At 32.4% G+C, this 21,054-nt stretch overlaps 1 protein-coding gene across 2 annotated transcripts; it reads right to left on the minus strand.

Annotated features, from left to right (window-relative positions):
- Window positions 1-581: 581 nt before the first annotated feature.
- On the minus strand, window positions 582-14,881 carry LOC111703129 (flavin-containing monooxygenase FMO GS-OX3). 2 transcript variants are annotated; one of them, XM_023474997.1, is made up of 13 exons: window positions 14,762-14,881; window positions 14,477-14,592; window positions 11,518-11,676; window positions 11,087-11,171; window positions 10,103-10,227; window positions 6,820-6,904; window positions 6,330-6,395; window positions 4,187-4,311; window positions 3,047-3,155; window positions 2,877-2,977; window positions 1,865-1,946; window positions 871-1,003; window positions 582-726 (listed from the first exon to the last, which is right to left on the minus strand). In XM_023474997.1, exons 1-13 carry the CDS (start codon window positions 14,846-14,848, stop codon window positions 641-643), a joined length of 1,359 nt encoding a protein of 452 aa, XP_023330765.1. In that variant the 5' UTR covers window positions 14,849-14,881; the 3' UTR covers window positions 582-640. The 2 variants fall into 2 exon arrangements, with proteins under 2 accessions (XP_023330765.1, XP_023330766.1); XM_023474998.1 differs by lacking the exons at window positions 14,477-14,592; window positions 14,762-14,881 and adding an exon at window positions 14,109-14,148.
- Window positions 14,882-21,054: the final 6,173 nt, after the last annotated feature.

Raw genomic sequence — 21,054 nt, forward strand, 5'->3', positions numbered from 1 at the left:
TTTCAGAATATTTTATTTTCTACATTTATCCTACAACAGATATATAAATAATCGTTATAATGTGGCAGTATTCAAACTAAAATTTCAAAAAATAGAAACATATATAATCAATACAATGTAGACGACTTTCGATATAACTTTTGATTTATATGAAGCTGTTTAGCAGCATGGATACATACAAACATAGAAGTGAACAGAAGCTGTCAATTAAAAGAAAACTTCTCTTTGATTACTTGTACACTTTTTATTCGAAAAAAGCTTGTTAATAATCATAAACTTAGATAAAAAGTCGTTTTCATTTTATTTATAAAATCGCCTACCACTGTAATTACAAATATCAAAAGAAATTAAATCTAAAAGCATCTTTAGTTATAAACTATCTAATAAAACTTTTTTTTTCGATTGATATATATATATGCGATAGTTAAACTGGCAGCTAAACAAGTATAATGATGATTGTTTTACTTAACAAATACAAAAGGCGATAAAATTTTAAAATTTTTAAGTCATAAAATTCAAATTTTTTTAAATTGCAACTGACATTGTGCTAAATCAGTTTGCTAACTTACAATAATTGTGGATTTTTATTCAATTGAATAATTTATTATTCTGCAATTAAAACTGGCATCTTGATTTAATTCTAATTTTTCCTCTGGTCTAGGAAAGTTGCCATTGAGTCATCCAGGGCTTTCATAAACGTGGTGTGATGGATTGGGGATGGAGTTCCTATAATAACAATAATAATATTATTATTATTTTTGATAATAATAATAATAATAATAATAATAATAATAATAATAATAATAATAATAAGAATAAAAATAATAATAATAATAATAATAATAATAATAATAATAATATTAATAATACCAGTATATTTTGACGCAAAGCTTTTATCCCTGTAGGAGAGGATGTCCTCGACCTTGTGGTGCTCCCAGGTGTTGAAGATCTCCTGGGTGTCCACGTTGTAGGGGTAGTCATCTCCTAAATCCTTCACCAAGTCCTGAATAATTCCGATTAACTACTGCACCCTTTAACCCTTTCTCTAAGTGATGTGGAGGATATCATTGTTTTTCTTGCTTGAAAAGTATTAAATTATATCTTTCACATTCTTGCTGCGCTGATAAAGGTGTACTGAGCTGAAAACTTTAGAATAGTGGATATCGAGATCAATGCTTGATCCTCTCTTTTTCTTAATCTCGAGATTAAATAATGCTTGTTCTACTCTTGTTATTATTCTCCTGCAGATTAATTAACCGATCGGGGTTAAATTAATCCATTCTAAAGTTTTCAGCTCCGGGCACAGTTTTAAATAGTGCAGTCCAATTGAATTTAAAGAAAAAGTCTCTTTTTATACGGATCCAGATTTACATTTTTACAACGCTACTCTTGAAAGCTTTGTCTGATCAAGTATTAATTAGATATCAATGTTTTGTTTCTTTAAACTGTTTATTTTAATTTGCGGGTTCTCTACTAAAGTAACTTGCGCATTTCTTGCTTGTAAGAAGATATGAATAAATAATAAGAATGAAAAACTCAGAAAAACGACAGTATCTTTTACATGTTTGATTTGAGGCGTCGTTGATCTGCCTAAGCCGGTTCCAATTGAGCGCCGGCTCAAATCTCGAAAAACACCTTGCGAAACATTAAATACAATTTTAAGTGGAACCAACCATGTTTGAACCGTGGCTCAAATTCTTTAAATTCTCTGATGAAGGTTTCAAGTTTACCGTTAATGTTACGCGGGCATGTGTCATCTTTGCATGGAGGGTCACTTGAAATTACGATTTTATAAATAGCAAACTATTTCAGATTTGGGGAGGGGGGGGGGGTATTGATCTTGTATTATTTATGTTTCTATAACCTGAATGAAATCTGTCTGAAAGCTGATATCCTCAGCATCAGAGTTCAGAGTTCCACATCGCGCATGCCAGGTTTTCCAGTCTCTATATAGTTCATACTTAGAGTGGAGCAAGAAATATAAATTGGCTGTATTTTTTTTAAGTTTGCTTTTAACTTTGCAATATCTTTATTTTTTTAATGGCAAAACGATCCAAAAATGTTTTTATCACTAAGTTCGTTTTGGACCGTTTTTGGTTCGTTTTTGGATCGTTTTAGGATCGTTTTTGATCGTTTTTTGATCGTTTTTGGATAGTTTTTGAGTCATTTTTGGATTGTTTTTGGTCGTTTTTTGATCGTTTTTTGATTGTTTTTGGATCGTTTATAGGTAATTTTTTCTGTGTTTTATGTTCTTTAGACTAATTAAAATCATAATTTGAGTTTAATCGGGATATTTAGGAATTGATAGAAATTATCAAAAATGTCAAAATTGGAAATTCCTCAAAAACCTGGGCATTTGGGATATTTCCAAGAAACCCAAGCATTTGGGAATATTCCCAAACACTCAGACATTTTGGGAATTCCTCAAGTTTCCTGTCATTTGGGAAATTTCCAAAATTTTAAATATAAACTATCCTAAATTTCTAAACCACCCCCCCCCCCAGTGTGTTTTTCTATTTAACTTAAAAACGGCTAAAACTTCTTCACTTTTTCAACATAATAGTGGGGAACAAATGTTTGTGGTCAGTGAACAAAAATTAGACAGGCTTTCTTATTAATAAAGCTAAAGGGCTAAAATTTGTATATTTGAAAATGGGTGTAATAGCATTTGTCACATGTTAGTATTTGTCAAAATTAAAAATAATTATTTTTGAACATTTTTCCAACGAATTTGTCGAACTTTTTAAAAATTAGCCCTTGAACCCTTATCATTAAAGTTAGAGGTCTCTTTTTGTATGAGCAGGCCTTGAAAAGTTGGACTAGGAACATGGATGCCCTCCCTTATCTCAACTCTAATATTTTAATAAAAAAATTACTTTTCCATGGTGTCTCGGTCGGGTAGTTGCACTTTTCCTTGGATCAGCTTAGCGATCCATAATCCACACACATCAAACATTGTGTAGGTATAATATTGATCCTAATATAATCACAAATCAATAAAAGAATGAATTGTTTACGTATCAATAATTCTGAGAAAAAAGTTGACCTGTACACCGCTGTACAGTAGTTTATTGTTTCCACCTTTCTGCCAGACCAATCCCTTGTACAGCCCGGGGGGGTACAGTACATTAGAGGCTTTCAGACGGAGTTCTTCCCTGATAATTAAATCTTGTTATTTCCTTGTACAATGGTGTACAAGTACAGTACATTAGAGGCTTTCAGACGGAGTTCTTCCCTGATAATTAAATCTTGTTATTTCCTTGTACAATGATATACAAGTACAGTACATTAGAGGCTTTCAGACGGAGTTCTTCCCTGATAATTATATGTTGTTATTTCCTTGTACAATGATATACAAGTACAGTACATAAGAGGTTTTAAAGGGAATTCTTCCCTGATAATTATATGTTGTTATTTCTTTGTACAGGGGTGTACAAGTACAGTACATAAGAGGTTTTAAAGGGAGTTCTTCCCTGAAAATTATTTACTATTATTATTTCCTTGTACAAGGGGTACAGTACATTTTAATAGTTTGTGTACTCTGAATGAGTGAATGATGAATAAGATATTGATATAAAGATATAGAGATTACAGATATACAGATATACAGATAAAAATATACTCTAACCTTTCTCCGTATACAGTACACATGATGTACTGCCAATAGTTACATAAAATATAGATATGAAGAAATCCAATACACATGATGTACTGCTAATGTAAACATGAGATCGAATGTAGATATCCAGTACACATGATGTACTGCTAATGTACCTGAGAGATGGATATGAATGTAGATATCCAGTACACATGATGTACTGCTTATGTACCTGAGATATGGATATGAATGTAGATAACAGTACACATGCTGTACTGCTAATGTACCTGAGATATGGATATGAATTTAGAGGGCACAGTTTTAAATAGTGCAGTCCAATTGAATTTAAAGAAAAAGTCTCTTTTTATACGGATCCAGATTTACATTTTTACAACGCTACTCTTGAAAGCTTTGTCTGATCAAGTATTNAGATATGGATATGAATGTAGATATCCAGTACACATGATGTATTGCTAATGTAGCTGAGATAAGGATATGAATGTATATATCCAATACACATGATGTACTGCTAATGTATCTAAGATATAAATGTAGATATCCAGTACACATGATGTATTGCTAATGTACCTGAGATAAGGATATGAATGTAGATATCCAGTACACATGATAACAGCATCAACCTCTGAACTACTGCCATCTTTAAAGTGGACAGTTTTCCCTTCAAATCTATCCACCAGGGGGCGCTCAGTTATCTAGAAGGAGTATGAAATAGAAGGGAGATACAACTGACGCGGTCCGCCCTACCATTGATTATAACATGTTTGAATTAGAAATGTTTGTCTGATGTATACAATTACCGCGTATACAACAACCTATTCTGAATATTTCTTTTACAAATGGAGTACCCGTCTGCAAAGCATGTATAATCATATTTTAGGGTGGGCTGCGTCAATTATATCTCCCTTCTATTCCATACTCCTTGGTCATCTGTAATTAAACAAAAATAAAGAAACATATTCAATATGTTTAATTTATGATTAAAGGGTGTGTAAGCTTAACTGTATGTTACCCTCAATGCAAAGATGACAGTGCATGATTTACAACGATACCCTTAACAGTTTTGTCTGATCAAGTATGGATAAGATATCAATGTTAATCATTTTTAAAACTGATTTTTTTTCAACTGTGGATTCTCTACAAAAGTAACTGCAGGAGACATAAAAATATTAGAACGGAACACTTTTAAAGCTGTAAAAAAAGTATCTTCCACATTAATGATCGATAAAGGTTTCAAGGATACCGTTGTGAATCGGACATTGCCATATTTTCATGAAAGGTCATTTGAAATTATGCTTACAGTCCCTTTAATAATAGAAAATAATATTAAATATTAAAAGAACCGACAGACCTCATTTTGGAAGTAGTATTTTGTTATGATTAAGTTCATAAATTAATCAATAAATAAAAAAAATAACATAAATCATTTAAATGGAACGATATGTACTTCCTTACTTGTAGAGAAACTACTTTGTTTAGTAAGTCAAACCAAACAAACTGTAGAATAGAAAGACGACATTTAAAATCTGATGTGTATTTAATGTTATTATGAAGCAAATAGTTTTTGGTGTCCCACATCATTGTGGATCATGTTATAGCTTTAAATTGGACTATAAGGGTGTCCCACATCATTTTGGATCATGTTATAGCTTTAAATTGGACTATACAGGGTGTCCCACATCATTGTGGATCATGTTATAGATTTAAATTGGACTATGCAGGGTGTCCCACATCATTGTGGATCATGTTATAGCTTTAAATTGGACTATACAGGGTGTCCTACATCATTGTGGATCATGTTATAGCTTTAAATTGGACTATACAGGGTGTTCCAAAGCATTTTGGATCATGTTAATTCTTAAAATTAGACTATACAGGGTGTCCCACATCATTGTGGATCATTTTATAGCTTTAAATTGGACTATACAGGGTGTCCCACATCATTTTGGATCATGTTATAGCATTAAATTGGACTATTTAGGGTGTCCCACATCATTTTGGATCATGTTATAGCTTTAAATTGGACTATACAGGGTGTCCCACATCATTGTGGATCATGTTATAGCTTTAAATTTGACTATACAGGGTGTCCTACATCATTGTGGATCATGTTATAGCTTTAAATTGGACTATACAGGGTGTCCTACATCATTGTGGATCATGTTATAGCTTTAAATTTGACTATACAGGGTGTCCTACATCATTGTGGATCATGTTATAGCTTTAAATTTGACTATACAGGGTGTCCTACATCATTGTGGATCATTTTATAGCTTTAAATTGGACTACAAAGGGTGTCCCACATCATTGTGGATCATGTTATAGCTTTAAATTGGACTATACAGGGTGTCCCACATCATTGTAGATCACGTTATAGCTTTAAATTTGACTATACTGGGTGTCCCACATCATTGTGGATCACGTTATAGCTTTAAATTGGACTATACAGGGTGTCCCACATCATTGTGGATCATGTTATAGCTTTAAATTGCGATTTTCAGAGCTAATCAGAAAGTTTTAAAAGAACGAATCATTTTAAAACTTATTATATTGCTAATAAAAGATCCTAGGTTTTTCGAGTAATAACTGCTTTTTTTTGCCGTTAAAACTTGGAGATAATATCAATCTATCTGTTTATCTGTATTAAAACTAAACTTGTGCAAATAAAAGTTGTCTTCTTATTCACAAACCTAATGGTCCCGCTGTTAATTACCTCCTTAGGCCAGTTGAAACCCATAGCTTTGGTTCGGTAGGAGATCACAACAGATTCTGCTCCATACTAAAAGAATATAAAATATTTTTTAAAATAATTATTCTTTAATATAATAATTTGATCAGTTATTGAGACTGTAATTGTAATTTTATCAACCCACCATATAAAGATTTATAAAGGTATTCTCTTAAATCATTTTTGTGTTCGTTGATAAAAGAGAAATATGTGTGTAAACTTATCGAAACCCACTTTTATTCATGGCTGCAAATTCAAGTGTGTGCTGTTACGTAGTTACGTACAGTCTGAACTCAACAAAACTCAGCGCTCACTTGAATTTGCAGCTGAATACAAGCGGGTTTCGATAAGTTTAAACACATACATCGCTGTACTCGACTAACAGACAAAACTTTAAAAGATTACCGTTGTAAATCGAGCATGCAGGAGGGTTATTAGGGAACATGCCGACAGTTTGTTAAAAAAAAAAAGTTACCTTAATGCATTGCAAGGCAATATCTTCAGCTGAATAACTGGCTCCAATACAGAGTAATCTCTTACCAGTAAACTCATTCGCCTCCCTGGATTTATACATTTATACATTCGCCTCCCTAGATTTATACATTTATACATATATTCACCTCCCTAGGTTTATACATTAATACATTCGCCTCCCTAGATTTATACATTTATACATTCGCCTTCCTGGATTTATACATTTATACAATGGCCTCCCTGGATTTATACATTTATACGTTCGCCTCCCTAGATTTATACATTTATACATTTGTTTCCCTAGATTCATACATTTATACATTTGCCTCCCTAGATTTATACATGTATACATTCGCCTCCCTGGATTTATACATTTATACATTCGCCACCCTGGATTTATACATTTATACAATCGCCTACCTGGATTTATACATTTATACATTCACCTCCCTAGATTTATACATTTATACATTCACCTCCCTAGATTTATACATTTATACATTTGTTTCCCTAGATTCATACATTTATACATTTGCCTCCCTAGATTTATACACCTATACATTTGCCTCCCTAGATTTATACATTAATACATCCAGTCAATTGATTTCTTTAAATTATTCATACCCCACATTGATCTTTTAATTTGTTTCAGGTATATCACTTTACAAAGAAATGATACAGATAAAATAGATTCTATTACAAAAGATGGCAGTGTAAATTTTGAACACTCTCATTACAGCTGTATTCTCACGTCACAAGTTCAGTTTTTGTGTTTAAAAAAAATTATTGATAACAGTGATAATTTGAAAATAAAGTGCTTTTCTAACATTAAAAAAGTGCAATATTTTAAGTGTTCTTTATTTCTGTTTTACACTTTTTTATTTAATTTTGGAAAACATGTCAACTGATGTGAGATAATTTCGTTTTTTTGTTATATTTGACCCTTGTGACGTCGTGTGTAATTGGTCTAATTCTCTTTGTTGTAACAGATGGACTTTAAAAACTTGCCCTGTTATGACTTTGGTTTTACCATACCATTCATACTCTTTATACTTTTCATACTTTTTATGGTCTACTTTCTTTGTATCTTTAAAAATTGATAGAGATATTAAACTTTTGATCAATTTTTATGATTTTTAATAAACTGGAATCTGAAATCTCCGTCCATTTTGAGGGTGAAAATATTGTATACCACATTTTGGAAATCCCGACAATGGTCGTTTTCGGTGTTAACTGTTTTAATTGTGAAACTTCAAAATTATGTATACGAAATAATCCCGCATGGAACAAAGACGATATAGAAGTCGTCATTTGATTCCAATGTTTATTAGGACAACCTGTGTATCTTTACGCAATTAAAAATAGAAAATTCTCAGATAAATATAATTGAAGGAAATAAAAAAGACTACCATACACTTGAAATTAATTCAGAATTAAAAAGCCAAGATTGAGGGGAATAACGAAGCATGGTTGCACAAAAACTATATTTACATAAAACGATACCAAAAAAATATTGTTGGACCAACTAAAGTTGATACATTCGCCAGTGGCGAATATATTTCCGTTTGATTCTTCTGATTAGATGATTTGTGCTATCTGACTCCTCCTAGGAAGCTCCAGGGATAAGATGCTGTTTAACTCTTTTCGACAGCATCGATTCCACCCTAGCTGTCCCGTAAATGGGACGAACTTGATGTCTCTAGTTAAGAGAGGGGGTTCAATACCCTTGTCCCCCTACACTCTTATGTTTTTAATGCTGAAAACATACACAGAGTTCAAGACCCTTTTGGACTGGATCTAGATTGTTTGGCTTTATTCTTAGATTTTATTTGTTATGTGTATCATTTCTCTGACTGGGAGCAATGAATTTATATGAGATGAGTATGTAAGTGTATGTACATAGGGACCCTTGGTTGATTTCACACTACAATATTTCTGCTGCTTACAGGTCTCAGATACTGTATTATTTTTCAAACGTTGAAATTGTGTAGACCAGTTCAATTTATTTGTTGAACCATGGTTTTTTTAGTTCGCATAAAATCAAAAATCTTCCAAAATGTTATATTTCTAGTAATATCGACAGGACCTTCTGGTTATTAAAAAAAAAGTTTTTTAATTGTACAGTTTATGCATTATAAGGTTTTTAATATTATCTATGAAATTTGAATCTGTAAAATGAATAAATTTGTTGACACTTGTGATAACTTGCAGACTTAGAACGTCAAAAAAAGCCTCTTAATATAATCAACTTGGGAACTTAAAGCCAATGAATACGAGAAGTGTGAAAAACCGGTTGTTTACATAAATATTGAAAAGTAACTTTCTTTAAATTTTAAAAGTTAACGTAATATTTGACTTTTTTAATGTGATCAATAAATTCAATCGGGAAAAGCTAGTTAATATTTCTTTCAATTGGACAGACCACAATTTAAAAATCCCAGAACGATTAAAATCTTTAAACTCAATTCATTTGCCTTTTGGGTGAGCTGTATTAGGAGGATCACTTGAAATTAAAGGGACTGTAAGTGTAATTTCAAGTAACCCTTCAAACAAAGATGGCAATGTCCGATTTTCAACGATACCCTTGAAACCTTAATCTGATCAAAAATGTGAAAGATACCGTCGTTTTCCTAACCCGTAAAGTGTTTATTTCTGTGAGTTTCTCCATTTCTTCCTAAAAGCAATTGGAATGCGCAAGTCACTTTCACAGAGAAACCGCGAATGAAAATAAACATTTTAAAGAAACAAAATAATCAATAAATAATTCATACTTGAGCTAGAAAGGCTTTCGAGGGTACCGTTGTGAATCGGAAATGGCCATCTTTGCATGGAGAATTCCTTGAAGTTACGCTTACAGTCCCTTTAGTCTACAATCTAACGAGGTTATATTGTATAGAGTGATGATGTACGGTAATCCTTTACTAATTGTATAGGCCATCAACTATACCGAGAGCGTACTGCGTATTTGTTTATTATAAGTTGATTCTGGCCTAACCTATAGAATATCAATATTAGTAAACAGGTGTAAGTGTACAGAGCTGAAAACTTTAGAATGAAATATCCAATTGGAAGATAACGTTGCTTCTCTGGAGTTTAAATTCATGTGGAGAACAAGCAATATTTAAACTGGATATTAAGAAAAAGAGTGGTTTAAGCCTTAATCCTGATATCCACCATTCTAAAGTTTTCAGCTCAGTACAGCTAACTGAGCACACAGGTAGGAAACTATCATCACCCTGCTGCAATCTCTATAATATGACACACTATTATACTATATATTCAACCTGAAGTCATGAGAATGTAGAACTCTTCCTGGGAACCTATCAATCCCCGGGAAGCTTGGAACATTAGGAACAGAGTAGTGTCCAGAGGCTACAACCACATAATCAAACCTTTCTCCGTCTTCAACCTTTAATAGAATATTAAATACAGAGTATCATCGGACATGAGTGAAAACGAAATAGCATTCGATATTAAACTGGTTTCATAAACTAACTCTGTGAAAAATAAGTTGCATCTTATCTCCATACTCGAGCCGTTTAAAGAGACAGACCTACTATTGTTCACCCTAAACAATGAAAGTCATCCTTTTATTCCCGTATATTAACCCTAATATCCTCGAACCCCATCTGGGGTCAGTGTTAAACCTAAACAATGAATATGTTGCGACGTTCAAAATCATGAATTTGGGTAGGTACGTTTTCAGAATTGTTTTTTTTAGTTATTAAATGACGACGACAAAAAATAAATTAAGAATTAAACAGTAAACTAATTATATGGTTAGGAATATATTTATCAAAAGATTTTTATCAATAAATCAATGTTAGAATCAATTATTTCGTTTTCATCATTATATTGAATTTCTTATTTTCTATTAATTTTTTTTGCAGATTTCTACAAATTCTTCAAATGTCGTCTTTTCAATAAAAATTCCAAAAAATCTGCAGAACATCTTTGTGAATAATGAGAAATTATAGGAACTTATAATTTTAATAATAAAATTATTTATTTTTGATGATAAGAGTTAATTTTTATTTTCTCAACATGTTCCTAAACAACTAATCAGTTTACTGTAGAATTTTGTTTACATTTTTTGTCGTTTTTATTCAATAATTAAAAAAAAAGCAATTTTGAAAACTAGGAGTTTTGAACGTCGACTTTGCACTCAAACTCAGGATGTTTCATATGAATCCTAAAGAATTTGTCCACAACACTGCACACTCACTTCAACTACCTTACATAGCCGATCTGTCCCTTTAAATATATACCTGGTCTTCATCCAAACGTTTGACAGATACAGTGAAATCATCAGTTTCCTTGTTATAGCAGACATCTCGCACCACGGTGTTAAACCTGAACAATATCATAATATTGAAATTTCGTCAAAAAAAAACAAGAAAAATCATAAAATTATGGTGCGTCAAATTGAAAAAAAAGAATTCTTTTCTATGGAACAGTAAATTAGCTCAATTGTATTTATCATAATTAAAAATAACTAAAAGAATCTGCATATATATTTATATAAAAATATAACTTTTACTAAACAAACTATGATAAACTAAAAACTTTAGTCATGAAATTTGACAATTCAGCAAATCAATATTGATATGGTTTAGGCGGATTTGATTATGAATCCATCTTGGTAAAGGCAATAAAAGATTTTATTGATCAAAGACGACTTTCAAGTATATTTTCTTACTTGACATATTTTTTGATGTCCTCCTTTTTCCATCGGCCCTGAAGGTAGTCGAATAGCACCTCTCTGGGTGGGAAGGAAGGAATAGCTTTACCAAAATGTTCTTCAAATGTATACTGAGGAAACTCAAGGGTCTCCTTAGGACCGTTGGACCAGAGATACCTAAACATTTCAAGTGTGCAGTTATTTGCATATGTGCATGTGTACTGCAGTTATCTGTATTGTACAGTGTACATGTGATTTATTTATTGCCTGTAAATGTTTTTATATACTTCAGTTGCTTATACTTGTGTTTATGTACTGCAGGTACATGTAAATGTTTTTATGTACTGCAGTTACCTGTACATGTGCTTGTGTATTGCATTACCTGTACATGTGTTAATGTACTGCAGTTATCTGTACATGTGTTTCCGTAATTCAATTACCTGTAAATATGTTTATGTACTGTAGTTACCTGTACATGTTTTTTATGTACTACAATTACTGGTTTATGTGTTTATGTACTACAGTTACCTGTACATGTTTTTTATGTACTACATTTACTGGTTTATTTGTTTATGTACTACAGTTACCTGCACATGCTTTTCATGTACTAAAGTTACTGGTGTATGTGTTTATGTACCTCAGTTACTGGTTTGTGTGTTTATGTACTGCAACTACTTGTACTTGTTTGTTATGTACTACAGTTACTGGTTAATGTGATTATGTACTACATTTACTTTTACATGATTTTTATGTACTACAATTATTGGTGTATGTACTTATGTACTACAGTTACATGTACATGTTTTTATGTACTACAGTTTATGGTGTATGTGTTTATGTACTGCAGTTACCTGTACATGTTTTTTATGCACTACAGTTACTGGTTAATGTATTTATGTACTGCAGCTACATGTACATGTTTTTTATGTACTACAGTTACTGGTTTATGTGTATATGTATTACAGTTACCTGTAAATGTTTTTTATGTTCTTCAGTTACTGGTGTATGTGTTTATGCATTACAGTTACCTGTACATGTTTTTTATATACTTCAGTCACTGATTTATGTGTTTATGTACTACAGTTACCTGTACATGTTTTTTATGTACTACAGTTACTGGTTTATGTGTTTATGTACTACGGTTACCTGTACATGTTTTTTATGCACTTCAGTTACTGGTTAATGTGTTTATGTACTGCAGATACCTGTACATGTTTTTTTATGTACTACAGTTACTGGTTTATGTGTATATGTATTACAGTTACCTGTACATGTTTTTTATGTACTTCAGTTACTGGTGTATGTGTTTATGTATTACAGTTACCTGTACATGTTTTTTTATATACTTCAGTCACTGATTTATGTGTTTATGTACTACAGTTACCTGTACATGTTTTTTTTGTACTACAGTTACTGATTTATCTGTTTATGTACTGCAGCTACCTGTACGTGTTCGATCTTTATGTACTACAGTTACTGGTTTATATGTGTATGTACAGCAGTTACATGTACCGCGTAGATTTGAAGTTAAATGTTTAGGACATTTCATAGATATGACATTTCATAGATAGGACATGCCATTGACAGAACATTTCATAGACAGGATATTTTATAGAGAGTGTCAATGAAATGTCCTATCTCTGATATATACTAGCTGAAGTGCCCGGCGTTGCCGGTGGAATTTTTTAGACTCAGGGGTTTATTTCAAAATTGTAGCCAATTTTGGTCAAGCTGTTTGGCCAGGTATAGCTAACATATACATGAGCAAAGAGCTTTATTATATAGATAGAATTATAAACTTAATAGAAACTTTACAAAGAGAAACTCAATATAACAAGCCAGATGGAATCGATTAAAGCACTAACTTTGCACGGACATTTATTTTACATTATTATTAAAATACAAACTGATGATCAACCGAAGTTAATCCTGGAATCATAGATGGAGCTAATTCTCCTCTCGGAGCTACTGGAGCTGTTATCGACCGCTCTCTTCTGATGCTTCATCAAGACTAACACTCTTATCGGGGAGAAAATGGACGCCTAGTTTGCTTTCTCTGCCGACGAAAGTACCGTTATCCATGTTCCACCAGATAAGGGTCACGCGGGTTCGAATCTCGTTCTCCTGGAAATTTCCTATCCTCCTTGGTAATAGATGCAGAGTAACGGGTTAAATCATTATTATTTGTTTGTCCAGTTCTCAACTGATGATAAAGTTTTAGCTTGGGTTGAATGAACTAGGATGTGGTTCTACATCCTTGGTGGGTTTACAGAATGTTCTTTTGTGAAATGCCCCAACACACATTTGATAAGAAAATAACCTTACTTTGTTATGTCTATATGGCACTACTAGAGGGCCGGGAGGTCCCCATCAGGTATGGGAATAAAAGGGACTGTACAGATAATTTCAAGCTAAACTGATTGATATATGCTACCCACGCACAACCGGACTACAATTGAATCCGTCCTGGGCCAACTTTTACGATCCTAATTTGGACTGTCCCGCCTGTACAAACTCTGGTTAGCTGGTGCAACTATGTTGATGCCGTCTGACTTCAGGCAGCCTCTTGGTTGAATTTACAATTACTAAAGCGGCAGCATTGCGTGTACCTGTACATACTGCCATGAACCGGTTTTATAACCTACCTGTACATAGTCACTATCATTAACCGGTTATATAATCTACCTGTACATACTGCCATGAACTGGTAATTTAACCTATCTGTACATACTCCCATGAGCCTGTTATATAACCTTCCTCTACATACTGCCATGAACCGTTTATATAACCTACCTGTACATACTGCCATGAACCAGTTTTATAACCTACCTGTACATAGTCATACTGTCATTAACGGATTATATAACTACCTGTACATACTGTCATGAAATGGTTATACAACCTACCTGTACATATTGCCATGAACCGGTAATGTAACCTATCTGTACATACTGCCATGAACTGGTTATGTATCCACCTGTACATACTGCCATGAACCGGTTCCCCATGTTGGTCTGAACCGGTTCTCCAGGTATAGTTCCATAATCCTCCCCAGTTAGACTGCTTCTCATAGCACACCAACTCAGGAATATCCTGTAAAGATAGATAGATAATGAACATAAAAAGCCAATTATGTACATGTAGCATAAACACAAACTTGTTTCACTTGAAAAGTAAAAACAGAATCAATGCTTTAATGTCGTCTTGCTTTTCCATAGTTTTATGGGTTTCACTGTATGGATAAAAAATCATTAAATTTCACCTGTCCTTCTCGTTGCATCTTCGCAAACCCCGCGAGTACAGCGAGGCCTGAGGGTCCTCCGCCTATTATGCAAACCTTACCAACCATTCTGGAATCTTCTGAAGGGAAAAAAAGGTGAAACCCGTAAATATCAGGTACAATGATAAGTCATAATTATGTTTAAAATTGTAAAATCTATCAAGCTACAGTGAATCCCAGATATGTGAACACATGTAGTAAATGTCGTACTTTTAAAAGTTCGTCCCAATCTGTATCAGTCCAAGTAAAATCCGTCCGCTATGAATAATAAACAGTAACAGATCCACACGGCTACAATCCGGTGAGCTATCAACGAAACTATAACCACTGGGCGCGATCTCGTTAGCTACAGGTGTCAAAACAGACACTAGCAATCAATTGATCAATGTCTCAAACAGGACACGAGCAAGGGTTGTTTATAATGTCGTATTCTCAACATATTTAAGACCAAACGCCGCGAAAAACGAGTTTGCTGGCAATTGCTGTCCTGCATATTTCAGGGATATTAATTTACTTTGAATTAAAAATAAAAAGCTGCAGTTTCTTAATAATTATCAAAAAAACTTTTCACTCTTCAATGACATTGGATATATTTTCATAAAACATATTCAACCCTTTCAGACTGCGAACATCTCAGGAGCTATCTTGTTGTGCAGTCCAATTATGAAGCAATACAGCTGTCATGAATATTTCAATGCAGCTGTCATGAATATTTTAATAAATTTAAAGACGACATTTCATGAGCTATGTATTCCTTTACGTGAGATTGGCTGAATGTGTGTTGTACCAAAATATCCATCTTTCTTATATTGAGATTGAAGTACTCGTGTTTGTATGAGGAAGTATAATTGACCCACGACGGAATAAATATTTTAGATTCAAACATCTTATTTTTTGATAATTTTGTAAACAATTCTAGAACCACAGAGTGTTATAATTTTAACGAGACCTTAACAAGCTAAAGGTCCTTGTGCAAATAACTGGCAATTGAAATTTACAGAACTTGACACAAAAAAACTTCACACATGTGCATTTTATAGTGCAATTATATAAGGGTTTTGTAATTCTCTATGATAAAAAATACACATTTTTCACTAATAAAAATATTCAAAATATAAAAATCATGCCATAGTTTTTATTTCAACAAAAAAAATATGAATACAAATTTAATAATTGTATATTACATTGAAAAAATATTTATCGTCGAAATAATTGTTTTACGATTCAAAGTATAAAGAAAGTGAATTTTTAAAATCAAATAACACTGAGATGTTAGCTTCATAACTATCTTAAAGGGACCGTAAGCGTAATTTCAAGTGACCCTCCATGTAAAAATTGCACTGCCCGATTTACAACGGTACCCTTTAAACATGAATGTGGTAAAAAATGTGAAAGGCGGCCTCGTTTTTCTGACTTGGAAGTCGAAAAGTATTTAATTCTGATCATTTCTCCGTTCCTTATTGTAAATAAGAAATGCGCAAGTCGACAGAGAAACTATCAGACAAAGCTTTTAATTGGGCCAATTAAAATTATGCTTATAGTCCCTTTAATAACGCTTTTTGCTCTTGAAAAATGTATCTAATATAGTATATTACATATTATTATTAGTAGAAGTCTTTAATGACATGAAATGTTAACAAAAGAATATCTTACATAATATTTATATGTCACCGCGATTGCATGATCTATATCAAATAAAAATATAGTGTAACTACATATATCTATATATATATATATTTGTTAGTTTATACCTAACATTTTTTTTATGGCAAAATCACATGACCCTAGAAAAGGTTTATGAACGGTCAAATCCTGGAAAAATATCAACATAAAAGGAAAATTGAATATAACTGATAATGTTACTAGAAAAGGGGCACGAAGCGCCCTCAGTCTATTTTTTATCTGAATAAAGTAAAATTTCACATTATAATATTCTTAGATAAGGTATAAAGTTGAACTGGGTGTTAGGAAAGCTATATTTATATATTTGGATATATAAGATAAGCTTCAAGTTTCCCACATGCAAATTCTTAATAAGTGAAGGGGAAGGGGTGTGCAGGGCTGAGTAAGGGAGGGGGGGGGGGGGGTGTTTTGTTACTTTCTTATTTTTTTATATAAGAGGTTTTGAAATTTCCTTCCAAAGTGAAAACAGAGCTAATATTTACCCCTTTTAACTTAAAAAATGCTCTCGGGTTTAGAAAAAAAGCAGATTTTAAAATGATTCAACAATATATTTATTAGAAGACGAACAGAACATCAGAAAGGCATTTTGTTGCATTTTGTAATAATGATATCAAGAAAAAAAATACAGAAAATATCAAAAAGTAAAAAATAATGATTACAAGGCCAATGCATCTGATTGCATTTCACGTACACAGTCAATGCACAGTACAGAGTACAATGAAAATGATGCCATAGAAAGAAAAAAATGTTCTATACAAGGACACAATGAAGAGATGCATCTGATTACATTTAAAGGGAGTGACCGGCCAAAGTGTCTAAAAACAAAGTTTTAATAAAAAATTTATATTAATAATGTTTTTTTAAGTCGTTTTTCATAACTTCTAAGTCATTTGTATAACATGAAAACGAACATACAGCTGACAACTTGATTATAAACTGTTACTTAATACCTTTGTCCTATACCTATTGCGCTAATATAACCATAAATGTTTACCAAGGGATTGGGAATGGTATAAACATGTTTACCAAGGATTGGGAATGGTATTAACATGTTTACCAAGGTATTGGGAATGGTATTAACATGTTTACCAAGGGATTGGGAATGATATTAACATGACCACATGTAAATCTGCAATCTAAACTTAAAAATATATCACTTATAGTAAAGAAAAGATCGGTTATTTGAAGCAAAAGTTGGATGGCTCCCCAATACGCGACAAAACATGGCATGGCAGTCATCCAAATCTTGCTGTCAAATAAGCAATTTTTGTGGAATGTAGCGATTTTTGACACTTATAAAGCAGCAATCCAAATTTTGAAATTTTGTATATTTCGCTAGGTTTGTACTTTGTGCTGTGTACATAAGATACATTACATAGTGTAGTGTCTTTTTTTCAGTCACGATGCGCTATTTCGCGTATATATCTAAAATATGAGTCTAAAAGAGATTCTAGAAATATTAACTTTTTACTTCATAAAGGAATTCTGTTGCGCAGAATTGCGCAAAATAGCGTGGAATTGTGCTGAATTAAATGGCTCGAGACTACGCAAAAGTAGGGATGGATCGTTTTAATATTTTTTAAAAAGATCAATTTGTTATCAAAACGACAACGAAAAAAAAACAAAAAATGAGCGCACGATCGATTTTTAAAAGAAATCGTTTTTAAAAATGGTCCTTTTTATAAAGTTCGCCGTTTCATTCATGATTGTTAATGATGACCCTTTGTTAACGATTGTTAGGTCGACGACCCTTCGATAATGCTTGTTATGACAAAACTTCAATAACGATCGTTAACGACGACACTTTGTTTGTTAACGATCCTTATCGCAGAGAGGAGGAGAGAGGAAAATATAACGATAAACGAAAAACGATAAACAACTTTACGCACAAGTAAAATCCACTTGATCCACTGATATCTTCTCAGAATATGTTTAAAGTAGGGTTTCTAATCGGAATTCGGTTGTGCACAATTGCACGGAATTCCGAAGAGATTACAGGGCTCGCAATTTCGCGCAAATAAAATACACTTGCGTTGGAAACCCAAATATAAAAACACTTAAACTGAAGATGAAAAATAGAATATGGATAAAATCCAAAGGAGTTGAGTTTTTGCCACAAACTCTGATTTTCTAATCTATATATTTTTGCAACCCAATGCCGTAGACCTTAGATATTTCAATCAGAATATTTTAATTCGTGGCAAAAACTCAATTCCTTTAAAAATCAAAATAGAATAGGGATATAATCCAAATATCCAATTAAAAGTAGAATATGGATAAAAACAAAATATCCAAATAAAAATAGGATATGGATAACAAATTTCCAAATAAATGTAGGATATGGTTGAAAAAAATATCCATATAAAAATAGGATATGGATAAAAAATATCTAAATAAAAATAGGATATGGATAGAAAAATCTAAATAAAAATAGGATAAGGATAGAAAATCCAACGATTCTTTTTACATTGCATGCGTAGTTATATTACACTAACGTCCGATGTATACTAACGTTGCAAGACTACTGACTCGGAACGTTGCAGAATCTGCGAGTTTCTTCTTGTACTAACTTGCAGTATAAGTGGGTATACAGTATACACTTATATAATACCAGAGCATCAAACTTTAAGAAAATATAATCCTCATTCAAAACCCAGCTTTTAAATGGAAATAAAATTGTCTTTTGAAATTCATTAAAACTTTTGTATAAATTTTTGTTAATCGGACATTTTCATCTTTACATGAATGGTCACTTGAAATTACACTGACAGTCCCTTTAACTGGGAAATAAAAAATATGTGGTGTAAATGCCCCGGCCCTATTGCACAATATTCAACCTGAGTTGCAGATTTAGAAAATAACTTATTGAGCAACAATTTAGACGCAAGTGGATTTTACTTGCAGCGCAATTGCGAGTTCTACATTCCACGCGCAATTCTGCACAATCCCGCATAGTTCAAGAACAGTTGCGCGTAATTTCGATTGGAAACTTTAAACCTTTGTTTAGTCAAGTATGAATCAGATTTCAATGTTTATAATTTTGAATACAGATTATATTTTCGAATTTTAATTATGACTTCTCTACAAAAGAGACTAGTGCATATTCTAATGCAAGAAAAAGTTTAGGCATTATTAGAATTAAACACTTTCAAATCTAGAAAAACAACAATATCATCCACATTTTTAACAACATCATTTTTTAGCAATTATCACATTTGTATCAAATGCAAAAGAACCAAATTGACTGATTCAGAGCGTTTTTTAAAAAGTTTTAGAGAATTCCATTTTTTATTTTTTTTCTGAAATATTTTTAAACGAATTGGTTTGAATTAGTCTCCATATTGTAATCCTATTTGATCTTGGTACGAATATGATTAGGTTAGGATGTTCAGGTGATTGATTTAATGTTTTCCAACTATAAATAATTGTTAAGAAATGAAGCTGCCCCCCCCNGAAACTTTAAAGTGTGAAACCTTTTATTCCGTCTGGAATTTGACAAATCTTGGGATTTTTCTTTCTTGTTTTTGCTGTCACTTTCTTTTTTCAATAAAACGTCAAATATTAATAATTTCCCCGAAATAAGTTTTCTCTGAATTTAGTTTATATGAATTTATGTTTAAAGAAAAAATTAAAGGGCCCCTGCAGTTGTGAATCCTTTGTAAAAAGGGGAAGTTAATTTGTATCCAATCCCTTTAGGTTTCACGCTAACGCTGCGTGACGGATTTGAAAATGCCTAGAGCTGTTGTCTTAAGCATTCAGGAGTAATCTATATAAAATCTTTCCAACCAGCATTTCTTCTACACTTTTCTTACACAACCTGATCTTAGTCCCTAAACCTGAACCTGAACCTGAACCTCTACCTGATCCTGAACCTGAACCTGAACCTCGACCTTAACCTTAACCCCAACCCCAACCCGAACTCGACAACCTCAACCTCAACCATTGCAAATTTTACAATTCAAGTATATATGGAATGTATTTTGTATAAAATGCCAGACAAACAGAGTTTTCAAGTGTTGCCTTGAAACTAAAAGTATTCCTAAAGATTTCATCTGCTCCTGCTCTACCAACATTGCGTGATAAACTATTTTAAACTTAATTAATACAATTTAATCAATTAAAACCCACTTAAAATTTCATGACATGAGTGGATTTTCTAAGATTTAGAAAAACATATTTTTCTTTGTGAGGAAAAAAATGTTATTCTAATCATCTGACTGACTTGGATCAAACATTCCAAGATTTTAATCTAACCCATGAAAAGAATGAGTTTTTGCCACAAATTGTAATTTTTAATTACACCATCAGCTTGCAAAAGTTCAGTTCCTTCGCAAATACTTATTTTGATTCCCAAACTTTGCCAATCTCCTGCCAGCTGCAGCTTTCAAATCCTTTTATTTGAAAAAATATTGTAATGATGTTTTTATTTCAGAATAATATCTTACATACAGTTACATTGGTTCCAAACTGGATAAAACAGTTTAAGAAAGAACAAGAAGTCATACAATGGTCGACGTTTATATCAATACAATCAGAACGACTTTTTAGGCAAGATAAGATAAGTTAAGATAAAGTTTTGCTAAAATACATGT

This window comes from Eurytemora carolleeae, unplaced genomic scaffold (genome assembly GCF_000591075.1).
Source record: "Eurytemora carolleeae unplaced genomic scaffold, Eaff_2.0 scaffold62, whole genome shotgun sequence".
Classification (NCBI taxonomy): domain Eukaryota; kingdom Metazoa; phylum Arthropoda; class Copepoda; order Calanoida; family Temoridae; genus Eurytemora; species Eurytemora carolleeae.